The sequence below is a fragment of the Penicillium cataractarum genome (genome assembly GCF_028827025.1).
Source record: "Penicillium cataractarum strain IBT 29864 chromosome Unknown utg000007l, whole genome shotgun sequence".
NCBI lineage: Eukaryota > Fungi > Ascomycota > Eurotiomycetes > Eurotiales > Aspergillaceae > Penicillium > Penicillium cataractarum.
This window is the reverse complement of record NW_026622743.1, coordinates 230,264-248,933: the sequence shown is the minus strand read 5'-3', so window position 1 is coordinate 248,933 and position 18,670 is coordinate 230,264. Positions and strand designations below refer to the sequence as shown.

At 51.5% G+C, this 18,670-nt stretch overlaps 6 protein-coding genes across 6 annotated transcripts; 3 read left to right on the top strand and 3 right to left on the bottom strand.

The window, feature by feature from the left end:
* Positions 1-2,502: 2,502 nt before the first annotated feature.
* N7496_007725 (DUF2461 domain-containing protein) lies at positions 2,503-6,297 on the bottom strand (the record flags this gene model as incomplete). The annotated part of the gene is made up of 9 exons (XM_056700644.1): positions 2,503-2,541; positions 2,926-3,066; positions 3,980-4,182; positions 4,346-4,416; positions 4,477-4,496; positions 4,643-4,696; positions 4,764-4,879; positions 4,974-5,547; positions 6,280-6,297. 9 exons carry the CDS (start codon positions 6,295-6,297, stop codon positions 2,503-2,505), a joined length of 1,236 nt encoding a protein of 411 aa, XP_056552707.1.
* Positions 6,298-7,236: 939 nt separating this feature from the next.
* Positions 7,237-9,698, bottom strand: N7496_007724 (uncharacterized protein; the record flags this gene model as incomplete). Its single annotated transcript, XM_056700643.1, has 6 exons — positions 7,237-7,821; positions 7,888-8,199; positions 8,285-8,347; positions 8,412-8,825; positions 8,894-9,444; positions 9,554-9,698. 6 exons carry the CDS (start codon positions 9,696-9,698, stop codon positions 7,237-7,239), a joined length of 2,070 nt encoding a protein of 689 aa, XP_056552706.1.
* A 958-nt stretch (positions 9,699-10,656) lies between these two features.
* On the bottom strand, positions 10,657-11,809 carry N7496_007723 (actin-related protein 2/3 complex subunit 4 family protein; the record flags this gene model as incomplete). The annotated part of the gene is made up of 11 exons (XM_056700642.1): positions 10,657-10,665; positions 10,719-10,763; positions 10,824-10,843; positions 10,908-10,930; positions 10,997-11,079; positions 11,208-11,249; positions 11,305-11,396; positions 11,455-11,552; positions 11,611-11,644; positions 11,697-11,757; positions 11,807-11,809. The coding sequence occupies 11 exons, from the start codon at positions 11,807-11,809 to the stop codon at positions 10,657-10,659; spliced, it is 510 nt and encodes a 169-aa protein (XP_056552705.1).
* Positions 11,810-12,146: 337 nt separating this feature from the next.
* On the top strand, positions 12,147-14,019 carry N7496_007722 (ubiquitin-specific protease UBP6; the record flags this gene model as incomplete). The annotated part of the gene is given in 4 exon segments (XM_056700641.1): positions 12,147-12,162; positions 12,222-12,747; positions 12,762-13,894; positions 13,955-14,019. The coding sequence occupies 4 exon segments, from the start codon at positions 12,147-12,149 to the stop codon at positions 14,017-14,019; spliced, it is 1,740 nt and encodes a 579-aa protein (XP_056552704.1).
* A 346-nt stretch (positions 14,020-14,365) lies between these two features.
* On the top strand, positions 14,366-15,336 carry N7496_007721 (PaaI family thioesterase; the record flags this gene model as incomplete). The annotated part of the gene is made up of 2 exons (XM_056700640.1): positions 14,366-14,803; positions 14,959-15,336. The coding sequence occupies 2 exons, from the start codon at positions 14,366-14,368 to the stop codon at positions 15,334-15,336; spliced, it is 816 nt and encodes a 271-aa protein (XP_056552703.1).
* A 1,189-nt stretch (positions 15,337-16,525) lies between these two features.
* N7496_007720 (putative MFS drug efflux pump) lies at positions 16,526-18,597 on the top strand (the record flags this gene model as incomplete). The annotated part of the gene is made up of 7 exons (XM_056700639.1): positions 16,526-16,666; positions 16,727-16,805; positions 16,862-16,920; positions 16,979-17,135; positions 17,190-17,569; positions 17,627-17,999; positions 18,056-18,597. 7 exons carry the CDS (start codon positions 16,526-16,528, stop codon positions 18,595-18,597), a joined length of 1,731 nt encoding a protein of 576 aa, XP_056552702.1.
* Positions 18,598-18,670: the final 73 nt, after the last annotated feature.

The following is an 18,670-nucleotide window of genomic DNA, read 5'->3' as shown; positions in this document are numbered from 1 at the left end:
GCCAGAGGATGTTCAGAGGTACGGAGCTCTATGCCTACGTATGTCCACTTATGGCGCACTCTATTCTGTTCCATTGTTGGAATTTTGTTCCTACAATCCTCAATAGACACATATAGCTGACATGTCTTGATAGGAATTGTTCCGGCTCCCACTGCCTAGGCCTACTATCACTTGAGGATAGCATATTGATACCTGACCCAGCTTTACATGGTCGACAATGCCGAGATTCGCTACAAGCGGCCGGTATTGCCCTTAGAAGGGATATGCCCAGGCACCTCGATTAGAAGGCCTGCTTGCTACTCAGCCAACGCAGAGATGGCCATGTGCACAACAACCCACTCTGTGGTTCAAGGACCACCTAGGAGGTCACTCCTCTAGGAACATCTCTACGCCTGCACTAAACTAACCGAAGCGAGTATATGCCCACTATCGCTACAGTAACCGAGTACCCAGAGCGGGATGTAGCGATAATCTAACCACACCATTTACCATTTCCAGTCTGCAGAGTCCCGGTCCACAATTTCACCACGTTTTTTTCGGAAAAGCCACTAATTGTGACCCTGGACAATTAATCAAAGCTTAATATAACTCGTGAAATGAATGTCAATGAGCAAATCCTCGGACTGTTTCCTTCTTTCTCGATAATCCCGTTTAGCCGCTCGAAGATACAATTCGTCGCTTGTCCCACTGCTAATAATGAGCCCGAGTACAGTACGAGAAGAAGTATCGTCCATCCTCTCGGGGGCACAATCACCACAATAACAGCCACCGTGCCGTAGATCAGCCCGCCCAACCACACGCTCAACCTTTTGTCTCGGACGACTTCCATAAACAACCACACAAACAATGGAAACGACATGACGAGGACCCTAGGGCAAGGTCTATCTTAGTGCTAGTCTATTAATCTCCTAGTTTCCGCCCTGCCATGCGCCCTCGCCCAAACAATGGGGTACACTTCAGTTCAATCCTCGACCCGTCCGGATCACAGAAAAGCGCTGAACCAAACGCGCTCTCCGTTTGGAACGCTGGACCCGAACCCGCTCCTTTCCAGAGCAGGAAGGTGCTTGGACCCGGGGGTTTTGTTTGGAATCCATTTCTAGCGTACCATAGAAGATGGACAAGTACGAAAAATGTATTGTACTGCTTCATCCTCGTTTCAGTAGGATCACACCGGAACCGCAAACCAAGGTCTCGATTGAGCCACAGAACCCGGAAATTCAAATGGAAAAGAGGACTCTGTAGAGCTGCTAGAAACTTGGGACAGGAGGCGGAGTCCCGCCCCGACCCAATCCAATCCACAATCGAGCTTCAATCCACTTGTTGGCTGATGGAGGCGCCCAAGGTTTTGCCCAGCGGGCGAGCCCGACAACGGGCCGAACGCGGCCGTTGCGGGCACTTGAGGTGGCGATTCATACTGAAGCACGGGAGTTATGGAGGGTATTATGTTTGGAAATAGTGTGTGATATGGATAGTTGTGTGTGTAGGGTGTATGGTATCTGAGTTTCATGAAAGTATAAAGAAATGCAATTGCATGCTGTACTGTCTGTGTATGGGGCTTATGGTTGCATCTACGGGTTTAACTCTATGGAGTACAGGTCTGCATGCATGATGGCTGAGCTCGATGGATGCCGTGAGAAATTTTTACTTTCTTTCTATCCACTTTCTCTTACTTTTCTTATTTCATTTCTGGGTGGGCTGCAGAATTGTGGTCCTGGGAATGGGTCTGTTTCTGGGTCTGGGTTTCTCGTTTTTGCTCTGGCCCCGGACAGACGGAGCACCCGGCATTGTAGTTACTAACTATACGATTTCGTCAATACAATATTTTGCTCTATTCTTGTTATAAAAAACACTTTCTTCTTATAAGATATCCAAGTATAAACTGTGATCGGTCGTAAGGAAAGTTCCAATCCCTGCGCCGCTACACTGCGGTATCACGTTAGGCCCGATCCGAAAGGGTATGGCTGCGGATGCGGATGATGTGAAGGGTGCATGAATGTAGAGTTAGAGCGAGTTGGTGCGGGCAAGGGCTCGGACTCGGACAAACATGAACTGATCGGGGGATTTATCCGAATGACGGGCCTTGATTTGGTTCCATTTGACCTCGCTGACCATGCAGCTAGGATGCAATGGACATGCAGCGCAGTGACACTTCATTGATTCTTTGTCTAGGTTGTCAGACAATATTCCTAGAGTGGCCGAGTGCAGGGTTGGGGCTGCGAGACGTCGTGGGGATGTTTTGTAGCGGTGGGACTTCTAGCCGGGGGCTTTACGTAGATGTGGAGGCTTTGATGAAGAGAAATGGAGATGATGATTACGAGAGTCCAGCAGAGATGAAAATAATAGTGTGTTCGAATCAATATCAAACATTGAAATGTGCAGAGACAAAATCAGATAGCATACATCAGTTCAAAGACCCCACCCATCGATCTTCCCGTGCCAAATGCTGAAAAAATGGCCCGACAATTAGCTTTGATCATCAAAGGAAAACTGATCAAAAGCACGCTACTGATCGGGCATCACCACGCTGTTGAGATACGTCACCTATGTCGAGCGAGAAGCGGTCAGTAAGGAAACACAAGACACCAGAAAGCTGCAGTGACTCCTCCCTCTCGCACAGTAAAAGTGTGACGGCTGTATTGCCCGTCGCCCACTTTACGCCGCTGATTCGACGGTGGGCGAACAGGGACGGCCAACCGGGTGCAAGTGGCTAGCTCAGAAGGGAAACGGGCTAGTCGAATGGGGGGCAAAATCGGCCGGGGAGAGTGGACAAGGAATGGCTAGGCGCCAGGGCAAGGCACAGGCCAGACGAGCCGAAGCAGATCAATCACTCTCTAGTCCTCTTTGTACAAAGTTCAAGAGAGGGGGTGAAAGAGGGGGTTTTTGGTGTGATTGTGATCGAATTGAGTTGGGGCGTAGACTACTTACAAAAGGCTCCATGACTTCGATGAGCGCGACGATCCGGTCCTGCGCATCCGCAGCCAGCATTTCTTCGTCCGAGACGGGCCGTCCGAGAGTGAAGCTCCGTAGACGGAGCAATTGAATGTTCTCGTTGTCTGCATTGTAGCCCTAGAAGTGATATCATGTTGTGTTAGGTGTATATATTCACGAAGTAATAATTCTGTTCCTCGTGGGTTTGAGGGGTCAAGGTTGATCCAAAATGGGTTGAGGCCCGTGGAGCCCCCGTAGTGAACCATGGAACCAGACGAGACGGCGCGAAAAAGCACCAACACGATTTCTGACCGAAAAAGATGAGCCATCAAATGGTGAATGCTCAATGCTGGACCATAGCCACACCCCTGGTCGGGCTTGGTCGGGCCTGGCTCTCGGAGAAATTGGTGACGTTCTTAGTTCCCAGATCTCATAGCTCATCGCCAGATTGAACCAAAACACGGGTTGCGTATCCCGCGCAGACACCCGTGCGCTTGGGGTCTCGTGTTTCCTGCCACTGCGCAATCCAGCCAGAAGGGCGATCATCATGAGCAATAGATTCTCAATTCGCTAAGCTCGTCCATCATGGTTGCTGGTTCCTGCTTGCTGGGCTGACCGGGCAGATTGTGATTCGTCCAGTCCCATATGGTACCGTATGAGCGGCCATCTAGCCTGGGACGCGTCGACCGCAAACTGGCCAGGCGCCTCTTCAACGGGCCTGCAGTGGTTCCCTCAACCTCCAGTTGATGCAATTGAAGCATTATAGCTTCGTTTGGAAACTGCTCTCTCCAGTTTGCAATGAATTGCAGAACAAATTGGATTCCCCAATGCCGGTCGGGGGATGGATGAAGCCCTCGATCGCACGGCGACCTCCCAACCACCCTCCCGAGCCTCCCTCCTCCCTCGGCGTCCTCCATTGAATAGAAACCCGAGATCATCGAAGTCCAATACGAATAAAGATGCCGGTGATAACACCAAGCATCTTTATAATGATGTTTCCACAGCTGGGAGGAGGACTAAAACAAGAAACAGAAAGAACTCTAATGCATACCTTAGGTTTAGTCTTCAGGGCCGATTCCCTGTTGGCATGAGCAAAAGCTTTTACGACCGCATCGTCGTCATCGGACGCTCCTTTCAGAAACTCGCGGCGCAGGGCCGGCGCCCGAAGAACTGCCTTCCAGCGATCTGCATTCACGTCGATGTCCTCTCGAAGTGTCCCCAATGGGTCAGCCTCTGGGTGCCAAAGGCCGCAGCCTATACGTTACAACGTGGAATGAGTCAGGATGGGCTGCACCAGTGGCTATAAAAGGAGGAGTAGCAGGGACAGAGCAGCAGGATTGCCTTGGAAGAAGCACAAAGGACGGAGCAAAAGGCCCTGAGAAGAAGGGAGGGATGTGCGTGATGATAAAGAACTCACCGACAAAACAAGCGCCAGGCTGGAAATGGACATAGTATGCTGCATAGGGGCCTTTCTTGCCCGTCCGAGACCTTTGTATTGATCAGTGGTTCATTTCCACCTTTCCACTCCTGGGAGTCGAGGGCACTTACCACGCAGCCGAGAAATGAATCTATTCGTCCGTCAGCAGGGGCACACGCACGCCGCTAATGAGCATCACAGTAACACAAGCATCTCCCCTGTCACGTCACCCGCGTCACCTGCCTTACCAGGGGTGATTTGGCGGAAGGAGATCCGATCCTGCAGGAGAAAACATACCTTGTACGGAAGTGGATTTTTGCTGAAGCGGATGTCGCGGTGAATGCGGAATACCTGGGCGATATTGGTCAGAGACAAGAAGAGGAAGTGAAACAGATCTCCTATGATTTGCTGGACGTACCAGATCTTTCACCGGCAGTTCAGGAATAGTGCCGTCCTTCTCTGTGATCTTGGTGGTCAAGGTCTCAACGAAGGTCTCAAAATCCTTCTTTGCCGCGCGGTAATCAGGGTCATGCGCTATGAGTGGAACTGTCAGCTTGTTCTTGCCTGCTAATCACTCTCAAACAAGCTCGCAGTGCGCAATGCAACCGCGATTACCGATCTAGCTTACCTTTGAGCCATTCGCGATCGTTATTCTTCGCCAGATCCTGCAGGAACAGCTTGGTGTTGGGGTGCAACACCTCATCCTGGTATGGCACGTTGCCGGGGTCTCGCGCCTTGGGCTTGGGGATAAACACCTCCTTTCCGGGTCCCAACCCAGTTCGCACGCCCTCGCGCCAGAGCTCTTTGCCCTTGAGAAGATCCTCGTCCGTGGCAGTGCTACGAGCCCGCTTCCCTTTCGGATGAGACTTTTTCGAGTCCTCTTCGCTGTCGCTGGCCTCTTCCGGCACCGAGTCGTCCTCGGACAACGCATCGGAGGCCTTGTCTTCTTCATAAGCAGAGTCCGACTCATCTCCACCGGATTCGCTGGACGGTGACTCTTCTTCCTCGGAGTTCCCGGTTTCAAAGTACTTGCTCTTCTTCGTCGTGGACTTGACGGGTTTCCCCGGCAAGGAGGCATTAGACTTGACCCTCTTGATCTCGGCCTGCGAAGCGAGACAACCTGGCTGAGGCGCGTCGCTTTGGCGCCGCCCCAGGCGCTTGCGGCGAGGCCGGAGCGGCCCGCGACGATCGGCGTGGCATAACTGGGGTCCAATAGAATATAATCAATAGAATTGACAAGATTGATCTGGTACAATCTGATTCTTGGTCGTAATGTGCTGGCTTCGTTGTTGGTTTGTCGTATGGAGCGGTAGAATAGTGGCCCAAGTAGGTATTTGTTGCTTTGTTTGTGACTCCCGCCGTATCTTCGAATGGCTCTTTGCAAACCAGCTCAAGCTGCGAAAACCAGCCTGCGCCTCGGCAGACACTCGATTGCGAATGAACTGTGGGGAGACTGCAAGATTGTAGATTCAATTCTTAGCGCCCGTGCAGAACCTCCGGCTTGAGAAAAAGAAAAACGCAACTCGACAAGCAAAGGGGCCGCTTGCCTATTAAAACCGGCTTTCGTTGTTTGTTACTGCGTAATACGAGCCGCGTGGTAGGTAAACTAAATGAGCAGTTAGTATTGTATTTAGCCTCTTTTAGTAATGTAAATTTGCTCCGCTTTCGCGGTTCCAAACCCTCTTTTTTTCCTTCTTCTTTTCTGCCCGCCTTATTCGCTGATAATCGAATTTTGACGATCGGCGATATCGAACCCTGCCTGACGCAATCCCGTCAGCCATAGTCCCCATAAAGTCCCCATTCCGTGTCTGCACCTCGCTAGGGGCATTCCAATATGCCTTTTAGACTCTTTATCTTTCCAGAAGAAAAGCTGCAGAGGCTTTGTATCCAAAAATGCTCGAGTCCTCCCAATCGCCTTAATACCTGACACGTACAGCATCGTCGCAGAGCATTGCAATGGAGAGGGGTCTGTCTGTCTCGAGCTTCTTAGCATAACCTCTAATATCTATACGCCGCCATATCTTGTAATCTGGAGCAGTCAGACATACCACAGTTCTCAAATACACAGTATGACATCCGTACCGCAACAGCCACGAGAGTCGTAGATACACCTTGTACCAACAGGGAAACTGAATCCATGGGATGACCGAATATTGGATGATCGCTTGTTGAATCCTGCTACGATCGTTTGAACCTGGAAATGCGATGGCTAGTCAGTCAATGGTAGAAGTCTCGATCGGGCGCGCTATGTAGTCAGTAGAATAGTTACTCTCATGGGGATACTGTGGGAGATATATGCCTTCAATGACCAACACCCTTGATCCCGCTCCACGGTCCAAGTTCTCTTGAAGTGGGTCATTCACAAATTTCTCATGCAATATGAAACAGAAGAGGAAGCTGGGTTCATATCAAAAGAAAAGATGCAATCTGTTTGGTTGAGATTGCTGTAGGAAAAAGGTTGGACAAGGGAATCAACATAGGGCTGAAGAAAGGCTAATGCAGTCGCGTTTGATGCATATCTGGCTACTAATTTAAGCATAAAACTACAGCACTTGCATGCAGGTCAAAGACAAGATACATCTTGTAAACACCCTACACATTTAGAAAGGAACATAAGTAGCAATGATGATGGTTAATTGGTGGTAATGGACTGGCTAGCTGACTAGGTTGCCCCTTCCCCCAAAGTAGGGGAAGTTTCCAACTGCCCGCGTATCCTAACCACTAATAACCAAAAAGAAAAGCAATCACAACGTAAGATCGTAAAAGCAAAAAACAAAGCAAAGCCGGAGACCACCATAAGAATATCCAGAAAAGCACCGGGTGGAAACCGCAAAGAACGCCATGTCAGATCAACGCTAGTAGATCAGGTCATTAAGGTCGTGAAAAATTCGTCACATCATCGCCATATCGGCCGCTAGATCATCTTCCACGAGATCCCAAAGGATAGGATCTTTCTCGTTGATCATGAGACTCAGGTGATGCCGAAGCATCCCTGGTCTCCTTCTCCCCGTGGGAGGCCCTACTGCGCGCGGCGGCCACCTCCAGAGGAGGAGCCACCACGCCAGTTGCCAGGGCCGTAAGGGCCACGGGAGGGAAGAGTACCGGGAGGACCCGGGGGACGGCGAGGGCCAGTGCCAGACGCAGGGGGAGGGCCGCGAGGCGGGGCGGGAGTAGGGGTCGCCGGGGCGGGGGCGCGGGCCGAAGGCCAGGAAGGGGTCCAGGTCGGACCAGCAGGGGGGGTTGGAGGGCCCCGGGGTCGTGCCATGCACGGCAGCAAAACCAGAGGTGAGCAGGCTTCGCAGGAGCTGCTTCTCCTCAGCGGCGGCCACAGAGAACAGCTTGTTGGCAGCTGGTTCGCTGAGCCACTCGAACCAGAAGTTGCCGAAGAGCTTTGGGACATCGTCCTCAAAGCAGAGACGCTTCATCCCCTCTGGGATTCTGTCGGGCTGGCCCCTTGCAATGAGCCCTGCGTAAAACTGATCATAACACATTAGTGATTTCTCACAGAAATGAAAGAAGGTTGTGAAAGCAGTGAGACTTACCTCCAACTTGATGGGGTTGTTGGGTGGCAACCACGTCAGAGTGTCGAAGGGGAACAATTGCAGCCACTGCATGTGCATCCGGCGAAGAATCCCCTGGTCTTCGCTGGCCTCTGCAAGCACGAACTTCATGCGGGGGTTGAATGCAGGGCATTCAAGACCGGCACGAAGCAGCTCGGTCACCAGGCGACCATCCAGTCCCATCGTCTGCGTGGCCTCCAGACGCTCCACGAGGACCTCGATCATGCTCTTCAGGGTGTAGAAGAGCTTGTTGCGAGCGTGGACGGTGTACATGTGCTTCACGTACCACGGGAACTAGAAGACCCAATGTTAGCACACAAGGAACAACGTGCAAGGCTCACCAGACCAAACATTGAAGAGGCAAATATGGCTTTCTTACCTTCCAGACGGTGCTGATAATCGACTCATAGGTGCGCTGGGGAACCTTGGTCGCATAGGCACTCTAAAAGAAAGTTGTGGTCAGTCTTGGGGTTTGTAAAACAACCATGGGGAGGGGAAGCACATACTCGATTCGGCTCGCGAGCATGGCGGGCCACACAGAACAGCTCTTCAGCGGTCAAAAATCCAGTAAATCCAGGTGCACCCTCGTCGTCTGCAGGCGGGGGAACTTGCACGGGACGACCGCTCACCCAGTCAATGCAGTTGGCTCGGGGGAACAAAGCCTTCATGAGGGCATTTTGACTGCTGACCACGACATCAACATAACGATTGCCCATCCGGGGACCCTGGTTAGAGTCGTGCTTTTGCTTGATGCGGTCCACAGCTCGCTGAGCATCGACAGGGTGGGCAAACTCCACATAGCAGGCCATGGTCTTGCCAGTGGACCGCTCCATGATGATATGGACAGGCCAGCCCGGAGCGAGGTTGGCATCACGCCCAAAGAACTGAACCACCTCCTGCCGGGTGACCGTGTAAGGAATCTGTATCAGAGAAGGGCCGTCAGAGGGAGAACGCGTCAAATGAAGGGTGAGATGTGAGGTAAACTTACGTTCTCGATGAGAACAACCGCGTTGTAAGGGCGAGCACGGAGATCAGCCTCGCTGCCAATCGGGCACTCACTTGGATCCAGCAGCCGTTGAAGCGGACGGGAGTGGTAATCCGCCATGTGCTGGTGGTACTGGGCGTAGAGTGCAGGGTTCGTCGGGAAGTGATACATGTTGAACGGTGTATCAAAGGGGATAGACTCTGGTCTTATGGAGGGGGTGTCGTGATGAATTTCGAAGGTTGAGGGTAAACGGCAGAGGTGGTAGGTGACAAGATATGAAGTGTGGGTAGCGCGAACCTGACGGTTGATTCTTCTCAGGCGAACGAGGAATTTCAAATTGTGGAATTCACGAAGAGAGGTGGGGGAGAGAGGACGAGGGGGAGAATCGAGAAGAGGGCAGGAAGCTGAGCGACGGAGGTTGCCGGTTGAGGATGAAGTCCAAAAATCAATCTCACTGTCTGCCTGGTCCTCGTGCATGTAGAGGGAAATCAGCGAGAGCTCTGCGTCCCCACCATCCCCATCGGCTGTTTTCTGAGGATTAGCCCTAGTTTGCTCTTCCGGAGAAGAACCAGATTGGTGATCTGTTTGTTGTAGGCACCGTCAATATCATCTGATAGTGGAGGGGTTTGGGCCAATGACTGGAATATTCAGGAGTCTTCTTACCAGCATCTTCTTGGTCACCAGGCAAACCCGTAGGCTGCAGAGGTCGCTCTTCGCTAGGGCCATCAACTTGATCACGATTCATACTTCTGATCGGGGCACGGACCATGCCAGTAAGGTCCACGGACTTGGCACGTGTGTGAACCATGTTGCATAGGGAGAGTGCGTGTCAAGAAGATGAATAAGTGCGTGCGAATAAGCGCAGTATGGAAAAAGAAAGATCATGCATCCGAAGCAGGTAGTTGAGGGGGTGAAGTTGGGGGGATCTGATAGTTTGTTGGGGGGGGGGAACAGATCGGCGTGCAGGGAAGAATAGTGAAGAAGATATGTTTTGGGGATCCTAGAGTTCGTGGAAAAAGGGGATCGGTCGTGTAGAGCAGGGAGTATTAGGGTCGTGGGGAAATATGGATCGGGTGTACGGTAAGAAGTGAAGTTTGGGTCTGATAGTTCGTGGTTGAAAAAAGAGCCGTCCTGTGGGATAATAGTTCGTGGAAGAGGGGGACCGGGGTGTGCAAAGAATGGAGTCGAAGACAGATGTAGTTCCAATGCCAAAGGGGCTTATTGAGACCAAGTGTGCGTCTAGAGAGCGTGCTCATTGACTCCAAAAGCGTGCCAGTAAGGGACTCGAGGTTGTCGTGATGATAACAGTCAAAATAGACCATCAGTGTACTTTCCCCAAAGAGAATGTAAACGAGACTCCCAATTTTGACCATACAATGCCCACGGAACTACCCCCACAGGATGCTAACATTGACGAATTTGGATGTGCCTAGCATCAGGTGGTCCTTCAAATCCATCATTGGAAGAAAACATAGCCATGAGCAGATGTGTAGAGATTTGAGCCACTCTATATTGTCGAGCTCTCGGCTGTTGCGGAAATCGTTCGAGTCTATGTGTATACATTCGGGTTGCCATCGTTATCGAGTCAATGAGTACCAAGCTAGATGAGAGGATAGATTATAGTGGAGTTGCTAAAGATGGAGAATGAATTGGACTCTTTGCATTGCGAGACAGTGCGGCCTGAATAACACAGGAATGGTGAAAGCACAGGGTCATATATCATGGAGTTGCTCTGCAACTATGGGATCGGGGAAAACGCTAGCAATTTAATCGAACTGTACGAATGTAAGCACAAATTCCCCAGGGGGATATTCAACGGGGTCCATACCGGAGTCAAGAAGGATTCGGCGACGAAACGAGCACGTGCATTCAGCTGGAAACAAATTAGTGAACAATGATAGGGATGACAATGATACAAGATCAGATAACTTACGAATAGTTTCATCTCCGAAACTTTTTGTAGAATCGAGTGTTAGGACTTTCTCGAGAAATCTGGATGGCGAGCATGAGTACTTACTTTCCTTATCAACTTCCTCCATACTATTTCCTCTGTTAGCACGCAAGTCTTCTCTTGGCGATGGGCCAGTGAATACGGCATGAACTCACAATTGAATAACAAAGTCGACAAGTTTATGCTTCAACATCGCTTCGGTGTGTGCATTGGTGATCAGGAACGAGATGTCATAGCCCTAGCAAATGTCAGAGTCATGGTGTGGTTGAAATGGCAACGAGGGTCGTGTCGAGGACAACGGAGCGCGTTCGCGGCAATGAGAACGGCATAAGTAGCTGAAAGGAATGAATTATGGAGGGTGCGTACCGGCATGGGCTTTCTTCGGAGGATAAAGAATGACTCCGCGCGCTAGTCGATTATGGTAAGTAAAGATCGAGGAGAACGGGACGTGTTGAACTCGTACCTGCGTGAGGAATCGTGTGAACTTGTGGACAAGGATGTGTTCAATTTCATCTGCCTGCTTGATCCGGATCGAGAAGCGGACAGAGTTGACACCTAGCTTTGGATTAGCATGTTAAGCCAAGGGTGTATTGGGGACCATGGATTCACTAACTGGGTTCAATAAGGACCTTCTCATGCTCATTACGGCTGATTGTGACCGGGTTCAAGATGAGCTCTGGAGAGCTTCCCGCTTCCACTTCTGGGACGTTGCTAGAAGGCCAATCAGTTCCTGTGTATGCCCTCGTGCTCGGACTCGATGTAATCATACTGGCGCTCGCTGGTTTGGGACGCGAAATTCGAGACTAATTGCATTAGCTTGAGTCCTGATGTGTCTGTATATAAGTGAAATCTTACCTGCCAAAGCAGCCGTGAGACTCACACGGACACACTGCAAATAGGGGCGGAGACTTTGCGACTAGTCGAGGTTCAGTACTTGGAACTGGGGCGCTGCGGATCACACGTACCATGCTGGGCGAACAGAGGTGTTTTTGCCTATTCAATAAGAGATGCGAGGAGAATTGACTGGTTTAGAAGCGTCTCCGGTCTTTGCAAAGACCGTGGTTCTTGGAAGACGTTGTTAAACAGTTGACAAACGTCAAGCTAGGCGACAGGAGATGGAGGGGGCCGTGGCGGAGGTTCCGCGCAACAGGCCGCAAGGCGGGAAGGCGGTGACGTAGCGTTTGTTTTCTGCCCCACGGCCCTTCGAGCACCTTCCCCGGAGCTCCAAGCTGTTAAACCCTCACCAACCATCTCATCACTCGTTGCGGCTTCAGTATCTGTCTCCATTCGGGCGAATCAAACAATATGTCGCTTATACCAAGTGAGTGTTAAAAAATGATACCTCGAGTCCTCTATTGCCATGACTAATCACTCTTCCAGTCATCGTGAAGCATGCGGGCAAACGCCACGAAGTCGAGCTCGATCCCGAAGCCAACGGCGAAACGTTGAAATATCAGCTATTCTCTCTGACTGGCGTTGAACCTGACCGGCAAAAGGTGTTGGTGAAAGGTGGCCAGCTCAAGGATGATACTCCCTTGTCCTCCCTCAAGGCCAAGCCAGGGCAGACATTCATGATGATGGGCACGCCATCCGGAGCTCAAGGTGCCGCCGATCTCGGTCGACCTAAAGAAGTCGTAAAGTTTTTGGAGGATATGACGGAGGCCGAAGTCGCACAGCAAGAGGGAGCGACTCCTGCTGGTCTACAAAACCTGGGAAACACCTGCTATCTGAACTCTACTCTACAAACCCTTCGAAGTGTCCCGGAGCTGCAGGAAGAGCTTCAGCGGTATCAATCAAGTGGCATTTCTGGCCGGCCCGGTCTTGCGGACCCTAGCATCTTTGGTCTGAGTGGCTTGGGTGGCTCAAATGATGTGACTGGTTCTCTTCGGGATCTGTTCAAGCAGATGTCTGAAACCCAAGAGGGCATCCCCCTTTTAAGTTTCTCAATGCCCTCCGAACCGCCTTCCCCCAGTTCGCTCAACAGGATCGCAATGGACAGGGCTACGCACAGCAGGATGCCGAAGAAGCATGGTCGCAGATTGTGAACCAGCTGCGCAACAAGCTGACTATCACTGACGGAAACGGAGATTCTACATCAAGTGTCTCTTTTGTCGACAAGTATATGGCCGGCAAATTCGACTCCGTTACCGAATGCGACGACCCCGCTGCTAAGGAAGTCGGCGAGGAACCTACCAAGTCCTCGGATGTTTTCTTCAAGTTGGATTGCCACATTGGAAAGGAAACCAACCACCTTCAAGATGGTATCCTGGCAGGCTTGGAAGAGCAGATCGAGAAGCAGTCCCCAACACTCGACCGCAACGCTCTGTATACGAAGCGATCGCGCATCTCTCGCTTGCCGAGATACCTCGCTGTGCATTTTGTGCGTTTCTTCTGGAAGCGCGAGACTCAGAAGAAGGCCAAGATCATGCGTAAGGTGACATTCCCAGCCGAGCTTGATATTGTGGAATTCTGTACCGAGGAGCTTAGGGAGCAACTGGTGCCTGTCCGCGACAAGGTTCGGGAGATCCGCAAGGACGAATTGGACGTCGAGCGGTCTCGTAAGCGCCAGAAGCTGAATAATAAGCGGGAGGGTGATCAGAAGGAGGAAGAGACTGGGCCCCAAGTTATCAAAGAGCCTGTGCAGAAGAAGAAGGAGGCTGCGGAGACCAAGGGCAAGGCGAACGACAAGGACGGTGATACCGCCATGGAAGAGACCTTCAAGACCGACGCCGAGTATGAGGCCGAAAAGATGGAAGAGATCAAGGCTGCCAAGAAAGAGCTCTATGACTTGATCAATCAGCACTCCTCTGCAGACAGCGGAAACAACCAGTCTGGTCTGTATGAGCTTCGTGGTGTGATCACCCACCAGGGTGCCAGTGCCGATAGTGGTCACTACACCGCGTACGTGAAAAAGCAGCCACGCAAATCGAATGGCTCCCAGCCCGGCGACAAGCGCCGTGAGGATGAGGAGGCCGACGGCAAGTGGTGGTGGTTCAACGATGACAAGGTGACCGAGGTGGAGGCTGAGAAGATCGAGACTCTCTCCGGCGGTGGTAAGTCTATACTCTACAGACGGTTGATGGTTAATCAATATCGCTAATACATTATTCTAGGCGAGTCCCACTCGGCTCTCATTCTTCTCTATCGGGCTATTGAACTTCCCACGTTGGAGCAGTGATCAACAAGACCAGTTATCTGGACGCTACGCTACATATTGATTGTATCTCCTTGTCTGCAACCAAGAGGGAAAGCCCTGATTTAGATGCATAGAAACGATGACCATGAGTCGATGCTGGTAGTTATTTTGGAATTATGGATTTGGATATCTAATGAAACATCTTGTTTCAACTAGTAGCTTCCACTCCGTTTTTAAATAATCCTTCTCGAGTAGTCAGTACTCCATTGCCTCCTCTGAATGGGTTGTCCCAGTATATCTAATCACGTGATACGGGCCTCGGCCATCTCACCCACTCCTATCCACTTTAGCTTCATCTCCTCTCCGGTGCGCTGGCAATGTGAGCGCAATGCATTCTCGCGGAATTCTCCAGCTACCACTCCGGGCGCATGCACCACGAGTGCATGTTACCCCCAGATTCCCTCTCGCGTCAAGGGTCTCCCTCCGAAACATCAGCAACACTGCCGCATCCCAGAACACCTCGGCCCAACCGTCGCGCTGGACGCGCCGATTAGTTTACGCTACAATCTTCGGAGCTCTCGGGGTCAGTGTTGGCAAATGGATGGACAAGAAGGTCGCTGCGCCACCAATTCCTGGGACACCAGAGGATAAGTTGCAGCTACAGGACATCCAGCAGGTCTTCGACACTGGGCTCCCGATAGTCCAAAGGCTACGTGGGAATCCCGACTTTGTGGAAATGGGCGTCTACGAGAACTATTCGGAAGAGAGCAAGACACATCGACTGACTTCGGGTGCTCTGGGTGGGAGCAGGGGCATTGCATTACAGGTGAGTGGCTACGACCTGTTCTCGGCTTGCATCTCTCGGCGGGCGCATTGAGCTCTCTGTCGCAGTTTTGTGCAGGGATTGACCAGCAAGTGCCGAGTGATGCAATTGCCGAACCTCGGGATCCCGCTTTCTGACCGAGATTCATATTCGAATAGAGGGCATTTTGGAATGAAAAGGAGCACCAGCTGATTAGCGTGGTGTTTATGGGATCTGGCATCGAAGGATGGCCAACCATGGTGCATGGCGGCGCTCTTGGCACTATAATTGACGAGAATCTCGGCCGTGCCGCCGTTCGACATTTCCCTGCACGGACGGGGATGACTGCCAACCTCAATATTAACTATCGTGCACCGGTGTACTCGGACAACTTCTACTCGATCCACTCGACCTTGGATCCGAAGCAGAGCACAGACCGCAAGGCGTATGTCAAGTGTGAGGTACGCGATATGACAGGACGAGTCTGTGTCGAGGCAACCGGTCTCTTTGTTGTCCCCAAAAAGCTAAAGCTCGTGAGACTGGGCGACACTTTCTGAAGCCCAACTTTTTGGAATCACGAACCCATGGGAGTGTGAAGCTCCCGGAAGTCTGGTGGCTCGACGAGTCAGTTCGTCTAATCTGGCCAGTCTGTCTAGTCCATCTAGTGGAGACAGCTCCAAAGTAGGATGGGCGTGCTTGACTCGTCAGCCACTTGGACCTGCTTACGTTTAGGGCCCCTCTGCGCCTACCCACCTACCAGAGACGAAGTAGCTATCGAGCCTTCAGGGGGAGGGGAAAGGGCTGGGGCCTTGAGAAATCCACTATGTACTATAGAGTTACAACTTTCTTTGTCTACTCCCGCTAAGGCCAGCTGCAGGATTCAGATATCGAACTACCAACGGAACTATTTTTTTTTGTTTTTTTACATGTACAAAAGTTGTTTCCACAATTAATTCTGGCACTCGTTTCTCATTTCCCAAAAAGGGGACTAGTCTAGACTGTAGTCTCCCTAGCTAACAGCAAGTGGGCAACCAACCAGCACAGACCGCGGCCGAGTGACCACTCGGTTAGTTCAGTTCTTGGAGAAAAGTCCTCGAGGGTTACAAGTTAACAGGTTAGCTATTGCCAGTTACAGTTTCGGGGCTGGATCCCATTGCGGCACTGCGCCCGCACTGGCGGGGATCGAGACCCGCAAGTCAATCAAGTCGATGATGGCAAGTCCACCTTCTCCACGTTTTCCCCCGCATTTTCCCTCCCGCCCACGGCCCAATTCGCCCCCCAAAGACGCCCAGGAAACTTCATTCCCTCCCAAGACCCCCCAAGAAACGCCTAAGCAATGCTAAGCGTACCTCGGTATTTTCTGGATTTTGAGCTCGCGACCCCGGCTATCGCTTATACTCTCTCCAACTTAATTGTGTCCGCCCTTTGATACATCCACCCTCCCTCGACTGATTGGCTAGTTGCCTTACGGACTGCTCCGACAAAAGATAGTAGTGGACCCCCTACTATTCCGGCGCGACGCGGTGCGATCTCACCGTTTCATGACTGCATGACTGGACTTGTCGCCGTTGACAAGATATATCTGCTCGTCTTCCCCACTCAAGTGGAGGGAGTCCTCAGACCGTGTTGTGTTGGGAATTGGCATCTCCCTTGCTAAAAGGTCCCTTTTTCTTTGTCTTCTTGCCCCGCGCGGCATTTTCTTTTCAACCCAAGCATCGTACTGCTGCTGTACATTACTTGCCCACTATGACTGGGTCTATTGACGTCCAGACTCCGCCGCAGACCGAGGAGAAGGGCGTTATGCAGCACCAGGAGAATATTCACAGGGGAGACGCTGATGGTAGCTCCAATGAAGCTGGGCTTCACGAGTCCGAGAAGGACATTCCCGTACGAGCTTCAATGTCTATGGTGTCAACCTTCAAAATTCATACTCATTACGATATCTAGATGACCTTCCGTCGATTCATGGGATTCACGGCCATGGCCTTCCTGTGGACTGGCAGTCAAATTCCTGTTTATCTGTTTGGTACAACACAGCCCCTGGCTCCTCGTTTCGGGTCAGTCACTGACATTTTAAACCAGGCGGTATTCCCCCTTATATCTATGGGTCGATTGGTGGAGCGGACCGTTGGATCTGGTTTGTAAGTAAATCGACCAGCCAGACCGCCAATTCATACACTAATTCTGGCGGTGCAACAGGTTCTTGGAAATCTGCTCGCTCTTGCGGGTGTTTGCCCATTCGTTGGATCTCTGTCGGACTTGATCGGTCGTCGCTATGTCGCCATTCTTGGTGCCTCTCTCATCTGCCTCGGTATGATCGTGAGTAGCACGGCGAATACGATGAACACCTTTATTGGTTAGTGTACTCCAGCCAACTGACCGTGCTTCGTATATTGATTGAATTCTCCAGCTGGTATGGCCATCGCCGGTGCTGGCGCTGGTGTCAATGAACTGACTGCGCTGGCCGCAACCTCGGAGATGGCCCCAACCCGCAAGCGTGGTGTCTACGTTGCCGTCCTCATCTTCACCATCGTACCTTTCTGCCCGTCCGTTCTGTGGGCTCAGCTTATCGCTGCACACAGTAACTGGCGCTACGTTGGTGCATTCTGCGGTGCCTGGAATGGCTTCGGTCTTTTGATCACTATTCTCTTCTACAAGCCTCCTCCTCGAGTCAACTCCCTCGGTATGAGTCGGAAGGAAGTCATCGGCCGAATCGACTTCGTCGGTGGCTTCTTGAGTATCACCGGTCTGATTCTGTTTATGGCTGGTATGCAATGGGGTGGTTATATGGTATGTGTAGGTCCCATGCTACTGCTCGTGGTCACTCTAACGCATCTCTCACTGTAGTACCCCTGGGGCTCTGCTCACGTCCTCGCTCCACTTATCCTCGGCTTCGTGATGCTGATTGCCTTTGCTTTCTGGGAGATCTACGGTGCTAAATACCCCATCTTCCCCACGCGTCTGAAGCAGGAGCCTCGCACCCTGGGCCTGACCCTGGTCATCACCTTCATCTCTGGCGCCAACTTCTTCTCTGTGCTCATGTTCTGGCCCACCGAGTCTTTTAATGTATACGGACATGATCCCGTTGATGTCGGCGTTCGCAGTCTTCCTGTTGGTTTTGGCATTCTAGCCGGTGCCTGTATCGTGCTGGTCCTCCTTAGTGTGTTCCGCGGACATAACAAGGAGCTCCTGATTGTGAGCAGTATTCTCATGACAGCTGGTAAGTAGCCTTGTGTACATCTGCAAGAAATCGAAAATGCTAACCAGTTCTGACAGGCTGTGGTGCTCTCGCGATCGGTCGCGTCGACAACATGTATCAGCTGTGGGGACTCCTCGTCCTTGCCGGTCTTGGAATTGGTGGAATCGTCGTTCCCGCATCGATCATCACCACCATTATTTGTCCCGATGATCTGATCGCCACTATCTCCGCTCTCACTCTCTCTATTCGTGTGGTGGGTGGCAGTGTCGGCTACACCATCTACTACAACGTCTTCATCTCCAAGTTTGTTCCGGCAGCAAAATATTATATCGGAGGTGTGATGATGACCGAGCTGAACATCACCAGCGTCGAGGCTATCACTGAAGCCATCGAGCTTACCGGTGCTTCTCTGTTGACTGAGATGAAGCAGATTCCCGGTATTGCTGGTAACGAGACCGCTTATGAGATGGTAGTTGCAGCGGGCCAGCTCGCGTATGCCGAGTCTTATAAGTGGGTGTACTATGTTAGTATTGCGTTTGGTGTTGTTTCGATCATCGCTGCTTGCTTCTTAGGCGATATCACCAAGTACATGGATGACCATGTTGCGGTCGTGATGTAAGTGGACCAGGTATATATCTTTCGGTATTGTGTATAACGTAGTTCAATGACGGTACTGGGATGCTCTTACTATA